The sequence below is a fragment of the Microcebus murinus genome, chromosome 9 (genome assembly GCF_040939455.1).
Source record: "Microcebus murinus isolate Inina chromosome 9, M.murinus_Inina_mat1.0, whole genome shotgun sequence".
Lineage (NCBI taxonomy): Eukaryota > Metazoa > Chordata > Mammalia > Primates > Cheirogaleidae > Microcebus > Microcebus murinus.
Window position 1 is genome coordinate 82,980,844 of NC_134112.1, and position 18,834 is coordinate 82,999,677.

The following is an 18,834-nucleotide window of genomic DNA, read 5'->3' on the forward strand; positions in this document are numbered from 1 at the left end:
TAAAACCAGGACAACCCCAGAAGGAAAGGACATCAGCTACTGCACTCCAATTCCCTTCAATGCTGTTCCTGAAAGGAGTTATAAATTGGCTAGGGCGGTGGTTTCCAAAGCTGCATAAACGTCCCTTTTCAAGTTAGTCTTCTCATTTTCCCTTCCTGGTCCGTAACTACAATTTCTTCCTTTTCATATTCTTGGCTTTTTCCTTTCCTCTGCTTGTAAGAAAAGTCCTTTGCACCATTCTCCTCCAAGCCTCGAGGAAGAGCCTCGCAAGTGCTGGCACATCAGACCCAGTTTCGGGCAGTTAGTTCATCAAGGAGAGAGCAGCGTGGGAACCCCGAAAACTGTGGAGCCAAGCGTGCCATGGCCTTGCACCGCGGGGATCAGATGGGGGCCACGGCCCCTTTAAGAGCAGGCCACGCCCCCTTCCCCCCTCCCGGCCCGGCCGGCGGTCGGTGGCGGCCGCTACGGTGCTGACAAGATGGCGGCTGGCGGGGCTGTTGCTGCGGCGCCCGAGTGCCGGCTTCTGCCCTATGCGCTGCACAAATGGAGCTCCTTCTCCTCCACCTACCTTCCCGAGTAAGTGCCAGGCCCTGAGATCATGCTGCTCCACTCTTTGGCTTAAGCACGGCTGGGCCAGGGGTGCAATGGAGGACAGCTGAGCCTAGAGGCCCAGGCAGGGCCTGGTGAGGGGGACGCGCGGCCTCCGGAGTCTCAGTTCGGCGGCCGAGAGCGTTGTCCGCCCTAGTTCAGGATGGAGTTAGGGTCCCGAGAGCGAGCCCAGGGGGCAGGGGCGAGGTGTGTGGCGGGTCCCGGGCGCGCGTAGGAGGACTGAGAGCCCAGAGGTGCTGCGCCTGGTGTTTAGGGGTTGAGGTTGAGGAGGATTTGGGGGGCTGGAAGCTTAGGGAGGTGGGGCAGGAGTTGGAGCTTTCGGGGCCCGGCCAGCGGGCAGACTGCTCAGAATGTCTTAGGTTGTCCGAGGTGGCCGGCGTCGGGGGGATAGTTCAGTCGGTTGCTGCCAGGACAAAGTGTAAAGCTGAGAAGAGGAGTGACTGTTCCTCAGTGGGGTCATTAAAAGTGATTAGCTCTAGAGGAGCTGTAGAAGTCACGCAAGGCTGAAAAGTTGCGGAATCCGTCTGAATTCTGACGAGTAGGGAGAAGTTTTAGGATTGGCAGAGGGTATCTTTTCTGGCTGGAAGTTCTGAAAAAGATAGGGAGTGGGAAAGAGGGACATCGTAGAAGAACTTCAGGGTATTTACGGCTCGTTATAAGATCGATTTGCATAGGCACAGACTAGTTTGTGGGTTGAGTTTCCAAACCCAGAAACTCAAACATAGGCAGAAAAATCTGGCTTTAATGAATTTGAGTTCCGACACTGGCATGGTCTGGATGCTTGATTTAGGTGTTAAAATATAGTTCCTCTGCGTTACTATTATATCGTATGTTTTTCTCTGACAGATCCCTTCTGAAATACTGGAAGTACTTGTCTATAACAGTATTTTGTTTATCTTTAGTTTTATCTTTGCGAGGAGGAGCAGAGCTAACTCTAATTTTACATGCAGATGGAGAAACTGGCTAAAGTAAAGGTTTAAGATCTGTGCACATCCTGAAGACAGTGCTAGTTGTTGCCCTGTCCATCATCTCATAGGCCCAGAAACAATTTTATGAACAAAACAAGTTAATAAATGATACATTTTTATTTTGCTAAGCAAATAAAGTGACTAGATCTGTAAAGCATACCCAAATAAGTTTTCCACCTGTATTTCAAAAATTCTTCACATTTTCCCAAATTTGATTTCTCCAGTCAAAATCAAGAAGAATTTCAAAATGGAGCTGCAACTAGAAGAATCTATCTTGACTGCCAGCTGATCATTTTATTCACCTGGTCAAGGGTTGGCAGTCAGGCATTCAGTAGGATCTGGCTCAGTGAAGGGTGCCAAGTGACCTGTGGTCTGATCTGGCCTGTGTGGCCTATTGATAAAACTGCTGTATGGCCATATCCCTGATTGATCCTGGAACCCAACTTTTAATTTGGAAGTGAGCCAGGTAAACATCTAGCCATCAGCTGGAGTTGAAATGTGGCCCTGGCTACTTAACCTCTGATTTTCTGGCTTTACATGTTTGTGAATCTGAAGATGTTTAATGTTTTTCTGTACCCAGGTTAGAATCATAGACAGTTGGGAATTGGGATGGCATTGATTGATTTAATAAGTTTAGAGATATTTTTCTGGTGTTGAATTAGCCTATTTCCAGGTTGTTACTTCTTAATCTTCTGGTATAGGGGTAAGACGTGGAAATCAGAAGTACCATCTGAGTTATATGTTGTGTAGACATTTAAAGGACTAGTACATTTCGAGCTGTAAATGATTTGGTAGGATGGCAGCTTTAATCTGACTTGTGTCTTCTTGTCCTGGCCTCTAATTGAAGTGGGAAGAACACTAGTTTTGGAGTTAGAAGGTGACTGTTTGAGATTGGAGAAATCCATTGCTGTAATTTTCTCAAGTACATTCACAAAATAGTATTAAATACCTATATAATTTTCATTTACTTTATCTTATTTAATCCTGATGACATTCTGTTGACAGATGCAGTATAGTTTATATTTTAAAGCACATAAGGAAACAGGCATGAAAAGGTTAAAATTTGGCTAAGGTCATAGGTTAGATGGAGCCAGGAGTTGAACCAAGGAAGTCTGGCTCTACAGTCTGTGGTCTTAACTATAGGGCTTTACTGCTTCTGCACAAAAATACAGTACAGAAAATCAGAGATTTGAAAGAGTTCTATTAAAGGCACTTACATTTTAGTTGTGAAGAAATGAAAAAAATAGAAAAATTTTGAACTCTTTCCTTTCCAAGGATGTGGAATATTTTTTTCCTTCTTCCAAAGACAGAAAAAACAAACATTTCCCCTTTTAACTCTTTCAGCTTTATTTGAATTTATTTGAAACTAACAAAATGGTCTTTTATTTTTCAGTGTGCTTAAAAGTTTGCCTATATTTTACTTTCTTCTGAAATTTATACCTAATTTGGGATTTAAGATAAATATATTTATTTAAATAATTCATAGAATTATATATACTCTTATATATAAAAGTATTTTATAAACTGCTAATCTCTATGTTTATTGTTGTAGCTAATAATGATGCTAGCTACAATTTATTGAACACCTGTTTTATATAAAATGTTTTTTTCTTTCTTACCTCCCCTCTCCTCCCCCCACTCCCCCCTCTCCCCTCCCCCTTCCCATCTTCCCTCTCCTCTTTCTCTTGCACTTTCTTTGGACAGGATCTCACTCTCTGTTGCTGGAATGTGGTGGCAGGATCATAGCTAGAACATATTTATGAGATTTATTATGTATTTGGTCTATGGATAATGATTGTACATATTGATTTGAGGACTCATTACAGTAATTCCATAGACACCTGCAGTCCTCAAGTTTCAAACCATTAGTTTGGAGGCATCTACCTTCCTGGAGATAGGGGACTGTCATGCCCTTTCTTTTCCTCCCTTTCTCTCTCCCCCCTTAAACTGAGCTTGGGAATCTTACTGGCTGCAAAAAGTTCTGGTTTTCAGTCTGGGGATCTTAGAACTTTAGAAAAATAAAGATAGGATATATAGGATGGACTAGATGTATGGAGGACTAGAATTTGAGTGTGTAGAAGCTATCTCCTAGAATTAGGTATTTGTGACTTTTGGCAAGTTATGTTTCTTTTCTGAGCATCATCAGTTTCCTCTTATGTAGAAATACTTTTTATCTTGATCAAATGCTGGAAGGTTTTATATTATGTAAAAAACGTGTTTTTTTGGCAGATGGTCAAATGTCTCTGTTTGCATTATAATAACTTTTAGATAAATATAGTAGGTTTTTAATAAATGATTTTTGGGCCTGATACAGGGACTTCGTGATACTTTACATGAATAAGATACATTTTAGCTGTTTATAGCCATCTGACTTGGCTATTTTTCAATCATTTGAATATCATTTTTGGAAACATGAGAGATTTTCTAGATGTTAATTTTAGAGATATAGCTGTTTATAGATATCTTGATATCTATAAAATGTTTGAAAGAATGTGAGGAGAATTTAGAGATCCCTGATTACTACTTATTTATAATACTAGTCATCAAAATCTATGATAAGGGACTTCGGAGTAGAAATTTTATAAAAAAGCTAGGTCTTTATAGGATAAATCTTAGGAAAGTTGATAAGGTACGTTTTCTACTACAAGATTTCCCAGGGCATATTCTGTGAATAACTTGTTCCTGAGATTAAGGGGTTCTGTGGTCAGATAAGCCTCTGAGAAGTCCAGCAGTATAAAAATCTATTAATGTGGGGGACTTTTTTTTTTTTAAAGTAATAGCTTCTAACATCTTTGTAGATTGGGGAGATGTTTCTTTTAGAGAGTTTGTTTGTTTGTGTTATTTTTTTAAATGTGAACTTCATGACTTGTTATGAATTTTTATAAAAATCCATGAATTCAAAGTAACATCCTATAAACTCCTGTTAACATATGTATTTATACTATAGGTAAACAAGGATACCCTTTATTTAATAGGATTTGCTTATGTTGAAGTAAGTGTTATCTATTAAGATTCATCCATGTTTAAAAACATGCACAAGAGAAAAGGAAATATTTATAGTCTTCATATAGTAATAATTTAAGTCTAACAATCTGTCCTTACAAAAGGTGTTGAATGGCAGCTAAGTAGAGTGAAGTACCCTAACATGACTTCATTTTGAATTAGCAGTTAATAATAAGGATTGGAAAATTAAGATGTGTTTAGTTCTAATATATACATGCAAGGCTGTAGAGCTTCCTCTAAGCACAGTTTAGTTGTGTCCCACAAGTTTTGGTATATTATATTTTCATTATCATTCAATTGAAAATGTTTTCCAAATTTTATTTTGGTTTATTCTTTGACCTGTGTATAAGTACATGGCTTAGTTTTTGAATATTTTGGGATTTTCTAGGTTTTTTTTGTTACTTATTTCTTAATTTCACTGTAGTTAGAGAATATACTCTGATTTCAAATTTTCACTGAGATTTGTTTTATGGCTGTGAATTTTGATAACTGTTCATGTACCCTTGAAAAGACTGTGTATTCTGCTATTAATGTGCTGTCTTCCATGTACGTTAATAAGGTCAAGTTTGTGAATTGTGTTGTTAAAATCTTCTATGTCCTTACTAAGGTGTTTTTGCCTATTTTTTTACTATTCATTACAGAGAGGTGCCTTGAGATTAAGTGTTCAATGTATCTCACTATGATTGTGGATTTGTGTATTTCTCCTTTTAGCTCTGTAAAGAACTCAGCTATTAGCTTTGTATGTTTTGAAGTCATGTTACGTGGCACATACAAACTTAAACTTATATCTTTCTGGTAAATTGGCCCTTTTATTGTTGTAACATGTCCCTTTTTATCTATAGTAATGCTTCTTGTCTCTGGCCTTAAAATCTATTTAGTATAGCTATATCTGCTTTATTTTACATATTTATTTACTATTTATATGGTATAGCTTCCCCCTCCTTTTGCTTTTAATTCTCCTGTATTTCTATATTTGAGATCTGTTTCTTGTTAACAACGTATAGATTTTTGTTGCTTGTGTTTAATCTGAAGTATTTTTAGCTCACTAATAGTTAATATAATTATTGATAAATTTGAGTTGACATTTGTTATTTTATTGGTTTCTGTTATTTTATAGGTTTCTGTTTGTCCTACTGGTTCTGTGTTTTATTTTGTCTCTGTCTTACCGCCTTTTGGTTAATCAAGTGTTTTAGAAAATATTATTTTATTCTTCCCTTTCCGTTAGCTTGTTATATATTCTTTTACTATTCTTTTTTTGGCAATTATCTTATATTACCACAGGTACCCTTATAGTATATTAGAGTTACATACCACATGTGGATTTTTTTTTTTTTCACATTTGGATTTTACAAACCGTATCTCAGACTTTGTTAGGATCCTAGAACACTGTAATACCACTTACCATTCTCCTGCTTTTTATCATTGTCATGCTTTTTTTTTTTTTTTTTTTTTGAGACAGAGTCTTACTCTGTTGCCTGAGTTAGAGTGCTGTGGCATCAGCCTAGCTCACAGCAACCTCAAACTCCTGGGCTCAGGCGATCCTCCTGCTTCAGCCTCCCAAGTAGCTGGGACTACAGGCATGCACCACCATGCCTGGCTAATTTTTTTCTATTTTTTAGTAGAGATGGGGTCTCGCTATTGCTCAGGCTGTTACTCGCACTCCAGAGCTCAAATGATTGCCTGATCGCCCCCCTCGCCTCCCAGAGTGCTAGGATTACAGGCGTGAGCCACTGCACAGGCCTGTCATGCATTTTAATTCTATATTTAAGTCCACAGACTTTATTTTGTACTGCTAATATTCATTTAGATTTACTCTTTCCATTTTTCTTCGTTTCCTCCTGCATTTCCATGTTTCCATTTCAGAATATTTTTCCTCTGCCTGAAGACCTCCTTTTGAGGAATTTGCTGGTATTGAATTTTTAGTTTTTGCTTATTTGAGATGTATTTATTTTCATCTTTGAAGTATATTTTAACTAACTGTAGGATTCTGTTACCTGTTATTTTCTTAAAGCACTTTAAAGATCTCAGTTCATTGTCTTCTGGTTTCTATTGTTTTTGTTAAAATCAGTTGTCAGGCTTATTATTGCTTCTTTGAAGGTGATGTGACTTTCTTATTAGGCAGCCTTTAAGAGTTTCTTTGTCTTTGAGTTTCAACAGCATTATAATGATACGCCCAAGAATGATTTTCTTTGTATTGACTCTGGGATTTCTGGCACCTCTTAAGTCTGTGGCATGACTCTGATAAGTTCTGAAAAAATTCTGACATTTCTTAAAATATCATTTCTGCCCCATTTTTTTTGCCTTTCCTCTGTGACTTCAATTAAATCTGTATTATACTTTTTGTCAAGTTCCATATGTCTCTTATGCTTTTTTTCTGTCTTTTCTATATTTATTTTCCTCTCCTTACTCCATTCTGGGTAGGTTTTATTTGCCTCTGTTCCAGTTCACTAAATCTCTATTTAACTATGTTGAACCTGCTTTTAAACCCATCTATTGTTTTCTTTATTTCAATTATGGTATTTTTTAATTCTAGAATTTTCATTTGTTTCTCTCTTTTAAAATAGGTCCTCATTCTCTGGTAAAAATCTCTGTTGTCATCTATTTTCTTGAACATATTAATTAAATTACATTAAAGTCTGTGTCTGAAAACTTCAATATTTGGATCACCTATAGGTCTATTTCCATCATCTTTTTCCTTTTGGTTTTTTGTTATGCCAAATAATAATAGTTAATATAATATTTATATATTAATATTTATTAATCACACACTAAATTATTATATATTCTATTTATTATTAGTATAACATATGTTAATATAATATATAGTAGTTATTATTAGGCAACTTTTGATTGAGTGCCAGACATATGCAGATTTTTAGATATAATTACAAATTATAATTATATATTTTTTTATCTATCTATAATGATATTCCTCCAGAAAGGATTCACCCATAGGTTCACACATCTTCTGGTAGGCAGATAGAAGAGAGACAGATTACTTCAACTGAGCTTCTAAGGACTGAGCTGATTTGAGGTGGGGTTTTAGGCTTTATAAAGCTGCTTCTGCCTCTACTTTATCCCAACTTGGTAGCTTTCCCGGGATCTCAATTAGGAGATCGGGTATTTCTAGGCCTTCTCTGGCTTTTATCTCTCCAGCAGCATGAAAGTTGCTTTCTGCTGGCTTTTTAGCCTCTTGCTACATACAGTTTAAAAATTGACAAATGCCTCAAGGGGAAAATTAGTACACAGTGTCAAAAGTTATTTTTCTTTGCCTCTCTTCACTAGGGGATCTTGACTCCTCAAGTTCTGGGTGTCACCAACTTTAGTCCCTCTACCTCCATGAAATTGCTCATAGTGTTGCTGACTTCTCTGCCCTAGTGACTGGCTTCCCAGCCCCTTGCCCTGTGCCATTAAAGAAGTAGGTGGCATTTCATGAAAGGGAAAGCTGCACAGAATGTGAGGCCTCCTTCAGTGAGTTCCTTGGCACCTCAAGTTGTAACTGCCTCAGAAAGTCTCTGATACCTTAAGAATTTTTCTCTCCCATTTTATATAGCTTTTCTAATTCTAAGAGGGATTGATGGGTTATTACAGACTATTCTGTCATAATCCTCAAGCAGAAATCTTTTTGTCTTCTTTTGGAATAAACTGGTATACTTTATAGATCTATGAGTTCCTCATGGTTATATTAATGTATAACGTAGGACTTGAGCCCCAGATTTCCTGAACTGCCTGTTTCTGCTATCTGGCGGGAAAATGGTGGAACATAAAGACAGTTGGAACCTTGAGCAATATGGGTCTGAATTTGTGGGTCCACTTATATATGGATTATTTTCCACTTTGCCACCCCTGAGACAGTAAGACCAACTCTTCTTCCTACTCAGGCTACTCAGCATGAAGATGATGGGGATGAAGACCTTTATGATAATCTACTTCCATTTAATGAATGAATGAATAGTTCTTAATAACATTTTCTTTTCTCTAGCTTACTTGAACTCCTCCTGGGCTCAAGTGGACCTCCTTCCTCAGCCTCCCAGATAGCTAGGACTACAGGCACATGCCACCATGCCCGGCTAACTTTTTTTGTTTTTCTAGAGATGAGGTCTAACTATGTTGCCCAGACTGGCCTCGAACTCCTGGATTCAAGTAGTGCTCCTGCCTCAGCCTCCTGAGTTGCTAGGATTACAGGCACGAGCCATTGTACCTGATTCCTCATGTTTTAAGAATCATTTCAAATACCATTTCACTTTATATTTAATCATTATCTATCAAAATTTATACTATATTTATATTGTTTTAATCAGTAGTATGCTTACCATATTGATAATAGTATCAAAAAAAAGAAAATTTTTAAGTCACTTAGAATCTTGTGATCAAAGCCAAAACGTTTAATCTTATACTCCTTTTTCCTAGACAAGTCATATAGAGTGAAAATAAAAGCCCTTTCTGCATAAAAGTATATTACATTAGGTAAAATTCTATGGGGGGAGTTTAAGGAGAAACAGAAATAATATAAAATTTTGACTATATAGAAAGAGCCTATACATTTTTTAAAATATACAATGGTATTTTTATTCTATTGCTACTTTTAAGAGAATGTATATAACAACTTTATTAAAAATGACAATATTTAAAGTGCACTGGAAATTATAACCTTTGCAATCATTATAAGCTATGGAAAATTTTGCTTGTAATTTAAAAATGATGAGGATATGCATAGATTTTCAAAATTAGGGAGTACTTGAGCAAAAAGGTTTGTGTACCATTAACTGACAGAAGTTTGTACATCTGAATTACTTGGGCATCTTTTAAAAAATTCTGATGTTCCTAGATTATAAAATAATTTATTCTTTTGGGCCTATGCCTAAGATACTAGACTAGGATAAAGATCCCACAAAAGTGATAATTTTTCTATAATTGGCATATATGCATATTGTTTTCCTGTAGTTATATGCATATACATAGAAAAGATCTAGACTAGAACAAAAAGAAAAAGATAAGGAAAATACGAAAAGTTGAACATGGAAGCCCAACCTTGATCCAGAAGGTCCACCTTCTCATCTTTAAGACACATGGTTTAATGAGCAGATACTTTTTGACCAGGATGCAGGACTTGATGAGTGGGACACAGGCTGGATTTCAGCTTTCATTCCTCAGTGGGATCTTCTAGTGCAAAGTGCAGCCATATGTAGTGGCCCTGCACCTTCTACCTGATAGTAGATCTAGAAAGAGATTAGAAAAAATAGAATTGGAAGGAAAAAAATAGAGGAAAATGTCTCTGAGCTCAAGAAAGATTTAGTTCAAGTTATTAGTTTGAAAAGCCTTGCTGAATGTCAGACTGGATACAAAAATACCCACAACTAGTATGCATTCTGATGTAGGAACCTGGTGCTAGAGAAGCTGCACAGGCACAGGAGCTGAGCATTGTGGAATTCACATATGCTGCAGGAGCCTGATGCTAGAGAAACCTGCATGGAAGTAGCTAAGAGCTACAGAAGCTGCAAGAGTGAACCAACAAGAAAAAAGAACCCCTAAAAAACTCCTTATTTCCTGAGATAACTCTCATGCCCTTCTACTGACAAAGCTTAACACATTGTGCCAGTGAGTAAGGAAAAATACTTAAAAGGCCCAAATCCATTTTCAAAGAGGAGGCAAAAAGGGTGAATTTAAGAGGTGAGTCAATAAATCCATAATTGGTGAACCTATACTATAGCTTTTGATGTGATTTTTAAAACTATTTTCTCAGCATTTCATCTATATAATACTTAAACTAGTTAAATCTAGTATCTAAAGTTTTCTTCTTTTGCATCAGCTGATGCCCATCATTGTTTCAAATGGATTAATATTACAAGTAGGTTTTTTAACTTTTCCATTCACAATAAATAATGCAATAAAATATTTTAAAAATGCCAGTAATAGACACTGAACTATAAAGATGGCAGTGCTTTGAAAACTGAAATATTGGCTGGCATGTGGGGCAATCAGTGCAGTAACTTGAACTGTGGGTTTGTCAGCTGATGAACATTCTGAATTTAACAAAGGAAAGGCTGAGAGCTCTAAATGCTCACCTAAGATACATAAGTGTGAGTTGTCTGAAAGTTGAGTGAGGAAAGTTGGTTATTACCTGTAATAAAGTTGATGTCAAAATTACATCACTAAACTGCTAATGTTTCATATAATTTCAGCAGTCAGAAAAGCACTCCAAACTTACATTCTGTGCTACAGTGATGTATAATGTGACTTGGCATATGACATATAGCCCTTATTAATCTATGAGGCATTAAAACCAAACAAACTTGCCCAACTATTAATTGAATATGTTCTGGTTATGGATTTATTTGTGAATTTAATATGAACAGACATACGTGGAATTTTAAAAAAACCAGCATACAACTATAACCATTTTAATCAGTGACACTTTCAGAAAGATTTCATATAGATGTAGAAATGTTGGGAGAAAGCTAGCACAAAAACAAGATAAACAAGTTTTTATAGAAGTTGGTACCCATTGCGGTAATATTTGATCTTTGAAATTTTTGATAGTTTTAAAATGTAGATCCTCTGACATATCTCTGAGGAACAGAATTTGAACAAACTCTAGAATTTTGGCATTGGTCAGAGATAGCTGTTATGGGGATGAGAGGAGAGTTCTCATTAAATAAGCAGATTTGAATGAGCTGATACTGGTTTGACTTTTCACCATTAGTATAACTTAAATTACTATATTAGTGTTGGGGGGAAAAGTTAGATCTGGTGTAAAGGTAAACATGAAAAAATTGAGACGGTGTAGAGAGTACACTGAGCAAGGACAGGAGAGTTGAGCTCTAATCCCAGTTTTACTACCAATTAATTGGTAATTTTAGATTAGTCATTTAGTTTGTCTAGCCTTTTATCTATTCTCATGCAAAATGAGGAATTTAGATGCTTGGGGTCTTTTTGGCACAGGATAGCAAAGGGTTGATATTACAGAATAATTTTTTAAAGAAGTGAAACACCCCCCCCACACAACCACACACATATATTATAGCTCATATTAAGCTAAATTGTTGCCCAGCAAAGAGATTTTCCAGAACTTGATACAATCAGAAGATGACAGTGATTATTTTAGTAAACTTATTTATATATAAATGAAGCCTTTGAGTGTGCTTAGAAATAGTTTGATTTCTTAAATCTTTCTAATTCCTCTGTGAATATATTAGTATTTTGTCTGAGGATTGAAGAATGTATTTACTAAGCAGTATATTTTTCCTGGATCATGCCAAAATTTAATGGTCTTTGCTTTAGGTAGATAGGGGCAGTTTTTAGTTTTGAAATATATTCTGAAGGGCTAGTCATTTTAATTTCTGAAAAGATTGATAATTGAAGCTTTCTGAGATATTTAAGTAAATAAAGACTACTTTTATATGAATGTCTCAGCATATTTTTCTGTTTTTTTGGAGATCCCAAACTACATTAGCTAGCTTTCTAGCTTGATTTTTGGCTAGTGAGGACTTCCTATCTTACTCTTCTGTGTAGGAATGTTTGTTTTATTTGTTACCATTCTCTTTTCCCAGTGGTCATTCCATTCATTTATGTGGTGTGTGTATGCTGGTATATGTTCCCAAGTGCTTTGAGTCTTTAGAGATAATTGCTGCAGGCTCAAACATTTTCAAGTGCTTGTTAATAATAAATTGTTGACTAGAGTTTTGTTTTGCATGATAGTAACCAGATACTACAGTGGTTTTTACTATTTGTTATAATTTTCGTCCTTTATTTGTATCCACATTTTTTTCTTTCTTTTGGTTTATTTTAAAGTAAATATAAGCTGTTATTTTATTCCTAAGTATTTCAGTATGCATCAGGAAGAGGGCTCTATTGCTCTACTCTATTGCTGCATAACAAATTACTACAAATTTAGCAACTTAAAAAACAATATACATTTATCACCTCACAGTTTATGATGGTCAAGAGTTTGGGCATAGATTTGAAGGATCCTCTCTACCACATCTCTACAGCTACAGTCTAGGTGTTGGCTAGGACTGCAGTTTCATCTGAAGGCTTGGGTAGGGAAGGATCTCCTTCTAAGCTCACACGGTTGTTGACAAGATTCAGTTTCTTGCAAGCTGTTGGCCAGAGGCTGCCCTCAGTTTGTTGTGGGAGTCTCTAACATGGTGTTTTGCTTCATCAAAGCCAGCAGGAAGAGTCTGCTAATGAGATAGAAGTCACAGTTTTATGAAGCCTAGCCCCAGAAGTGACATTCCATCACCTTTGCCATTTTCTCTTGGTTAGAAACAAATCACTAGGCCAGCCTACATTCAAGGGATGGGATTACCCAAGGGTTTTTGAATACTATGAGGTGGGGATCATTTGGGGCTGTCTTTGAATTGTCCTGCCAGAATCATTTTCTTTTATAACCACAATGCCATTATTTTGCTTAAGAGATTCAGTAGTAATTCTTCTAACAATTAATAACTAGTCCATATTCGATGTTCTGTTTTCTTAAAAAATGTCTTTTTATATAGTTTGTTCGAATCAAGATCCAAACTCATTGTATTTGTTATGTCCCTTTACAATTCTATCAAGAAGAGTCCTCCCATCCTCTTCTTTTTCTTTCATCCATTGATTTGTTAAAGAAACCAGGTCATATGTCCTCAAGAGGTTCCTATATTCTGGATATGCCCATCTGCTTTTTTGTAGTCACATTGAACTAATTCCCCTATTTGTCATACTTTATATATACTGGGAATTAGATAGCAAGATTTGTTTAGATTTTGGATTGATTTTTTTTTTTGAAGAGTACTCCCTATTTGGTGCCTTGTACTTTGTATTGTATCACTTTAGGAGGCACAAAATCTGGTGGTGACATCTTTTTTGTAAAGTTTCCCATCTATCTTACATTAATGGTGTTAATATCCACAGATAACTATTATTAGAATAAACTATATAAGTAGAGGTATCAAAATTGGATTTTTCTCATTCTATCATTCCTTTTACATTTATTAGCAGTGTTTTTTTTCTGAATAGGATTTTCCCTTATCCATTAGAGCTTTTTGGTTATTCTGAAATACAGTTCTACTGGAAAAGCAAGATAAATGCTTAATTCTTTCCTTTTAATGACCAGATTTCAGAATACTGAGTTGGTATATACTTCCAGGTGTCTAATTAATTTCTTTTTTTTAAAGAAAAGAATTTATGAACATTAGGCTATTTATATATTCAATGTGTAGTAAGTAATTTCAGTAGTCATTCTTTGTGATGCCAGATTGTTCCATCTTTGACCAGTGGGGGCTCTTTCAGGCTTTGCTCCTGTGTTCCTTTGACATGACACCTATTCTTTATTTTCTTGCTTTTGGCATGGGAAGATTATCTATCATGCTGTAGTAGGGGAAGTTGGAAACTAGGAATGCTTTCTGCTACCAGATTATCATTTCTTTTAGACCTTTCTAGGGGGTTATAGCTAGCAGATAGATTTTTTTTTTTTTAAAGAGAAAAAACTATCGTGAATTCATACTGCTATTTCCATTTAGAATTTGATATATGGATTGTAACTTCTTTTCATTTTATACCTTTTATATTTTTCTTAAGCTAAAAATGTTTCCTAACAACATCAACATTAATATAATTGCTTCTTGTTTCTATCTATGTGTGTGTGATACACATAAATGTTTAAAACGTAGTTGTAGAGTAATAACATCAATGTTTTTACCAGGTGAAAAATACCTAAATATTTAGGTCTTTTTTGATTTTTGTCATCAGCATTTTGTAATTTTCAGGATACAAATCATCCTGTACATGTTTTGTTAAATTTATCCTTCATTTCCTTTGAAGCAATTTAAGTTGTTTTGTACTTTTCGTTTTGGGTTCCACATGCTCATTGTTAATATACAGAAAAACGCATTTGGCTGTTGTTTGTTAATTTTGTATCATTTGACACTGGTGAACTCACTTGTTCTAGGCTTTTTTTTGGTAAATTTCTTGGGAATTTTTTACATAGGCCAGTCATGCCATCTGAAAATAGGGACAGTTTCATTTTTTTCTTCTTGAAAGTTTTAGTTTTATTTAGTTGAATATGTCAAGTTTTATTTTTTCTGGATTTTGAATTATATTTAGTGAGTGACTTTTCATTGTCAAGTTCAGGTTGTAAAGGATTTACCTGTATTTTCTTCTACTACTTATATGTTTTTATATTTTTTATTTAGTTTTCTGATCCATTTGGAATTTGACCTGGTATGCAATGTGAGGCACACACCTAATTTTATTTCTAAATGGCTGTATATTTCAACATTATTTATTATAAGGTTCATATTTCCCCCACTGAGTTGTGTTGCTATCTTGATTATTTATTAAATTTTATTCACTTTGCTCTATTTGAGTGTTTTCTATTTTGTCCCTGATTATTCATTTATAAGCACCCTATCACATTAATTATAGAGACTTCATAATGTGCTTTAACATCTGGCAGAGGTCTAGTAACTCCAGTCTTCCCTTATGGCTGTTCTGCTCTTTTTCAGGATTTCTATGGCTGTTTTTACTTGTTTAATTTTTTATATGAAATTTATTATTTATATGAACTATATCAACTTTATTATCTGGTTTTAGAAAAACTGTTCTTAGTTTTGGATGCAATTCAATTTATAAGTTAACATAGAATTACCATCTTTATGATGATGAGTCTTTCTATGTAGGCACATGGTATGTCTGCATTTTTTCCAGGCTTACTTACATGTCTTTTAGGATTGTTTTAAAAATTTTCCTCATAGGTTTTACACATTTCTTTTTTAAGTTTATGCTTGTTATTTTATTTTATTATTGTAAATGTGGGTCTTTTTTTGCATTATATCTTTTAACTGCTTTTTGCTTTTATGTTTGAAGGCTCTGATTTCTGTTTTAACTTGATTTTTTTTTTTTAGAAATAAATTCTCTTTGTAGTATTTTTCCCATTGATTCTCTGGCATTTTGTAGGTAGGTAATTTTGTCCTCCATGAACAGATAGTTTTTCATTTTTATTTCTAATTTACTTACTATAATTGCTTTTTTTGTCTTTTATAGACTTTATTTTTTAGAACAGTTTTAGATTTACAGAAATATTGAGCAGGTAGTATTGAGAGTTCCCACATACTTCCTAATAGTTTCCCCTATTAGTATATTACATTAGTGTGACATAATTTGTTATAATTAATGAACCAATATTGATACATTATTAATTATAATCCATAGTTTATTTAGGTTTCCTCAATTTTTATCTAATATCCTTTTTCTGTCCTAGGATCCTATCCAGGATACCACATTATATTTAATTACAATGTCTCTTAGGTTCTCCTTGGCTCTGACAGTTTCTCAAACTTTCTTTGTTTTTGAATACTTTGACAGTTTTGAGGATTACTGGTCAGGTATATTGTAGGATGTCCCTCTAGTGGAATTTTTGTGATCTTCCCCCCCCCCCCATAGATTGAGGTTATAGGTTTGTGGGAGGAAGATCACAGAGGTTATATGCCATTTTCATCACATAATATTAAGGGTACATACTATAAGCATGATTTATTGTTGTTGACTTTAATCACCTCTCTGAGGTAGTGTTTGTCAGGTTTCTCCATGATAAAGTTTTCCCGCTTTGTCTACTGCACTCTGTGGAAAGAAGTCACTATATGCAGTTCACACTTAGGAAGTGCTCGTTCTTTAGAGTATTACATAGTTTAGTAGGAATTCTTCTGTGTGGAAGATTTGTCTTTTCTCCATATTAATTTATTCAGTCATTTGTTTGTATCAATTTGGACTCATAGATACTTATTTTATACTTTAAGTTATAATCCAATACTGCTGTATTTTGTTGCTCAAATTGTTCCAGCTTTGATTATTGGACGCTCTTTCAGTTGGCTCTAGTGCTCCTTTCACATAACCCCATCATTTTTTTTTTATTTTTTTTTTAGGATTTCCTTAATTTCTGGTACTACAAGATGCTTTGTCTTTGTCTTGTTTCCTGCCCCATTTCTCCATGGAAGCCTGGTTCCTTTTATTGAAGAAAGGCATCAGAAACCAAAGTCTGCTAGATGAAATCATCTGTATCTGTGTTAAGCATAAGTTCCTACTGATGTCTCCTACTCAAATCCATTACCACATGGATAATTCTAGGCTCCTCCCCTTGCTGATCTGTAAATTTCCATTCTGTTAATGAGAAGCCTGGTTCCAACTATTTGTCAGGCATTTACTTAATTGTTTAATTCCAGTATATATGTATAGCAGTATCAGAATTGTTAATTTGTACCTTGTAGGATACAACTTCATTGACTAAAGTATATTGCTCATGTGTAGTTCCTTTTGCATTTAGTCTTACAAACTCCATTCATTTCCAGGCTACTTAGGTCAGCACCTTTCCACATACTCCCTTCAGTGAGGTTGTCTTCCAAAGTGGTTGTACCATTTTACATTCCCATCAGCAATGAATGAGAAAGAGTTACTATTGCTTTGCATCTTAGATAGGATTCGGTGTTATAAGTTTTTTTTTATTTTTGCCATTCTAATAAATGAGTAATGGTATCTCATTGCTGTTTTAATTTGCAGTTCCCCAATGACATAAGGTGTTGAGCATCTTTGCATATGTTCATTTTCCATCTTTGTAGGTGAGGCATCTGTTTACATTTTTTGTCTATTTATAAACCAGGTTGTTTTATTGTTGAATTTTAAGAATGCTTTGTATATTTTGAATACAGGTCTTTATTGTTTTATTTTATTTTTTTTTTTTTTTTATGGACGAGGTTCTGGGGTCCAAAGAGAGGGGGGCCCCAGAAGTCGCCCTACAGGTCTTTATTGTAAATGTGTTTTGCAGATATTTCTTTTCACTCTTTTGGCTTATCTTTTTATTTCGTAATAGTTCTTTTGCAGCGCAGAAGTTTTTAATTTTAGTGAAGTCAAACTTAACTGATTTTTTTCTGTGCTTTTGTTGTTATATCTAAAAAGTGATTGCCAAACCCAAGTCACCTAGATTTTCTCCTCTGTTATCTTCTAGGAGTTTTATAGTTTTGTGTTTTACATTTAGGTCTAAGATCAGTTTTAAGTTGATCCTTGTGACAGGTGTAAGATCCCCCTGCCATATGGATGTCCAGTTGATACAGCACCATTCGTTGAAAAGACTTTATTTTCTCCGTTGAATTGCCTTTAATCTTTTGTCAAAGATCAGTTGACCAGATTGAGTTGTTTGAGTCTATTTCTGAACTCCATATTCTGTTCCATTGATCTACATAGCTATTCTTTTGCCTATTCCACACTGTCTTGATAACTGTAGCACTTAGCAAATCTTGAAGGTGATTGATATCAGTCCTCTAACTTTATGCTGCTTTAATATTTTGCTGGCTGTTCTGGGTCATTTGTCTTTTATATAAACTTTAGAATCAATTTGTCAGTATCTATAAAACAGCTTGCTGGGATTTGGGATTGGGTTGAATGTGTAGATTAAATTGGGAGGAACTGACATCTTAATAGTATTGAATCTTTCTATTTCATGAACATAGAATATCTCTCCATTCATTTATGTTTTCTTTGATTTCTTTCATTAGAGGTTATAGTTTTCCTCATATAGATCTTGTACATATTTTCTTAGCATCTAGTTCCTCACCATTAGCTGTAGGTGTTTTGTAGGTGTTCTTTATCAATTTGTGGAGGCCTCCTTTATTCCTAGTTAGCTAAGATTTTTAATAATGAATGAGTGTTGGATTTTGTGAATGTTTTATCTGCATCTATTGATGTGATCATATGACTTTTCTTCTTTAGCCTGTTGATGTAATGCATTACATGAATTAATTTTTTTCTTACAGGATCTCACTATTGCCCGAGGTAGAGTATAGTGCATGATCATGGCTCACTGCAACCCCAAACTCCTGTGCTCAAGTGATCCTCCTACCTCTGCCTCCCTAGTAGGTGTGACTACAGGCGCATGCCAGCATGCCTAGCTAATTTTTCTATTTTCTGTAGAGAGGGAATTTTGCTATGTTGCTCAGGCTGGTCTCCAGCTCCTGACTTCTTCCCACCTCAGACTCCCAAAGTGCTAGAATTATAGGCTCAAGACATCTCAGCTTTGGAAAGTTGGACTAGTCTTACGTACCTAGAATAAATACATTTGATTGTTCTGTGTAATTATTATTATACATTGTTGAATTTGATTTGCTAATATTTTGTTGAGAGGATTTTTGTATTTATATTCATAAGAGATATTGGATTAGAGTTTTTCTTTTTGGTAATGCCTTATCTGGCTTTGGTATTAGGATAATGCTGGTATCATAGAAAG

The 18,834-nt window shown here is 35.2% G+C and overlaps 1 protein-coding gene across 1 annotated transcript in view; it reads left to right on the plus strand.

Moving 5' to 3' along the window:
* The first annotated feature begins 427 nt into the window (after nucleotides 1-427).
* MKLN1 (muskelin 1) overlaps nucleotides 428-18,834 on the plus strand; it is a 149,777-nt gene continuing 131,370 nt past the window's right edge. Inside the window, exon 1 of the mRNA XM_012739731.3 lies at nucleotides 428-576. Within this exon, the coding sequence (XP_012595185.1) occupies nucleotides 479-576 (98 nt within the window). The 5' untranslated portion in view covers nucleotides 428-478. The remainder of the gene's footprint in view (nucleotides 577-18,834) is intronic.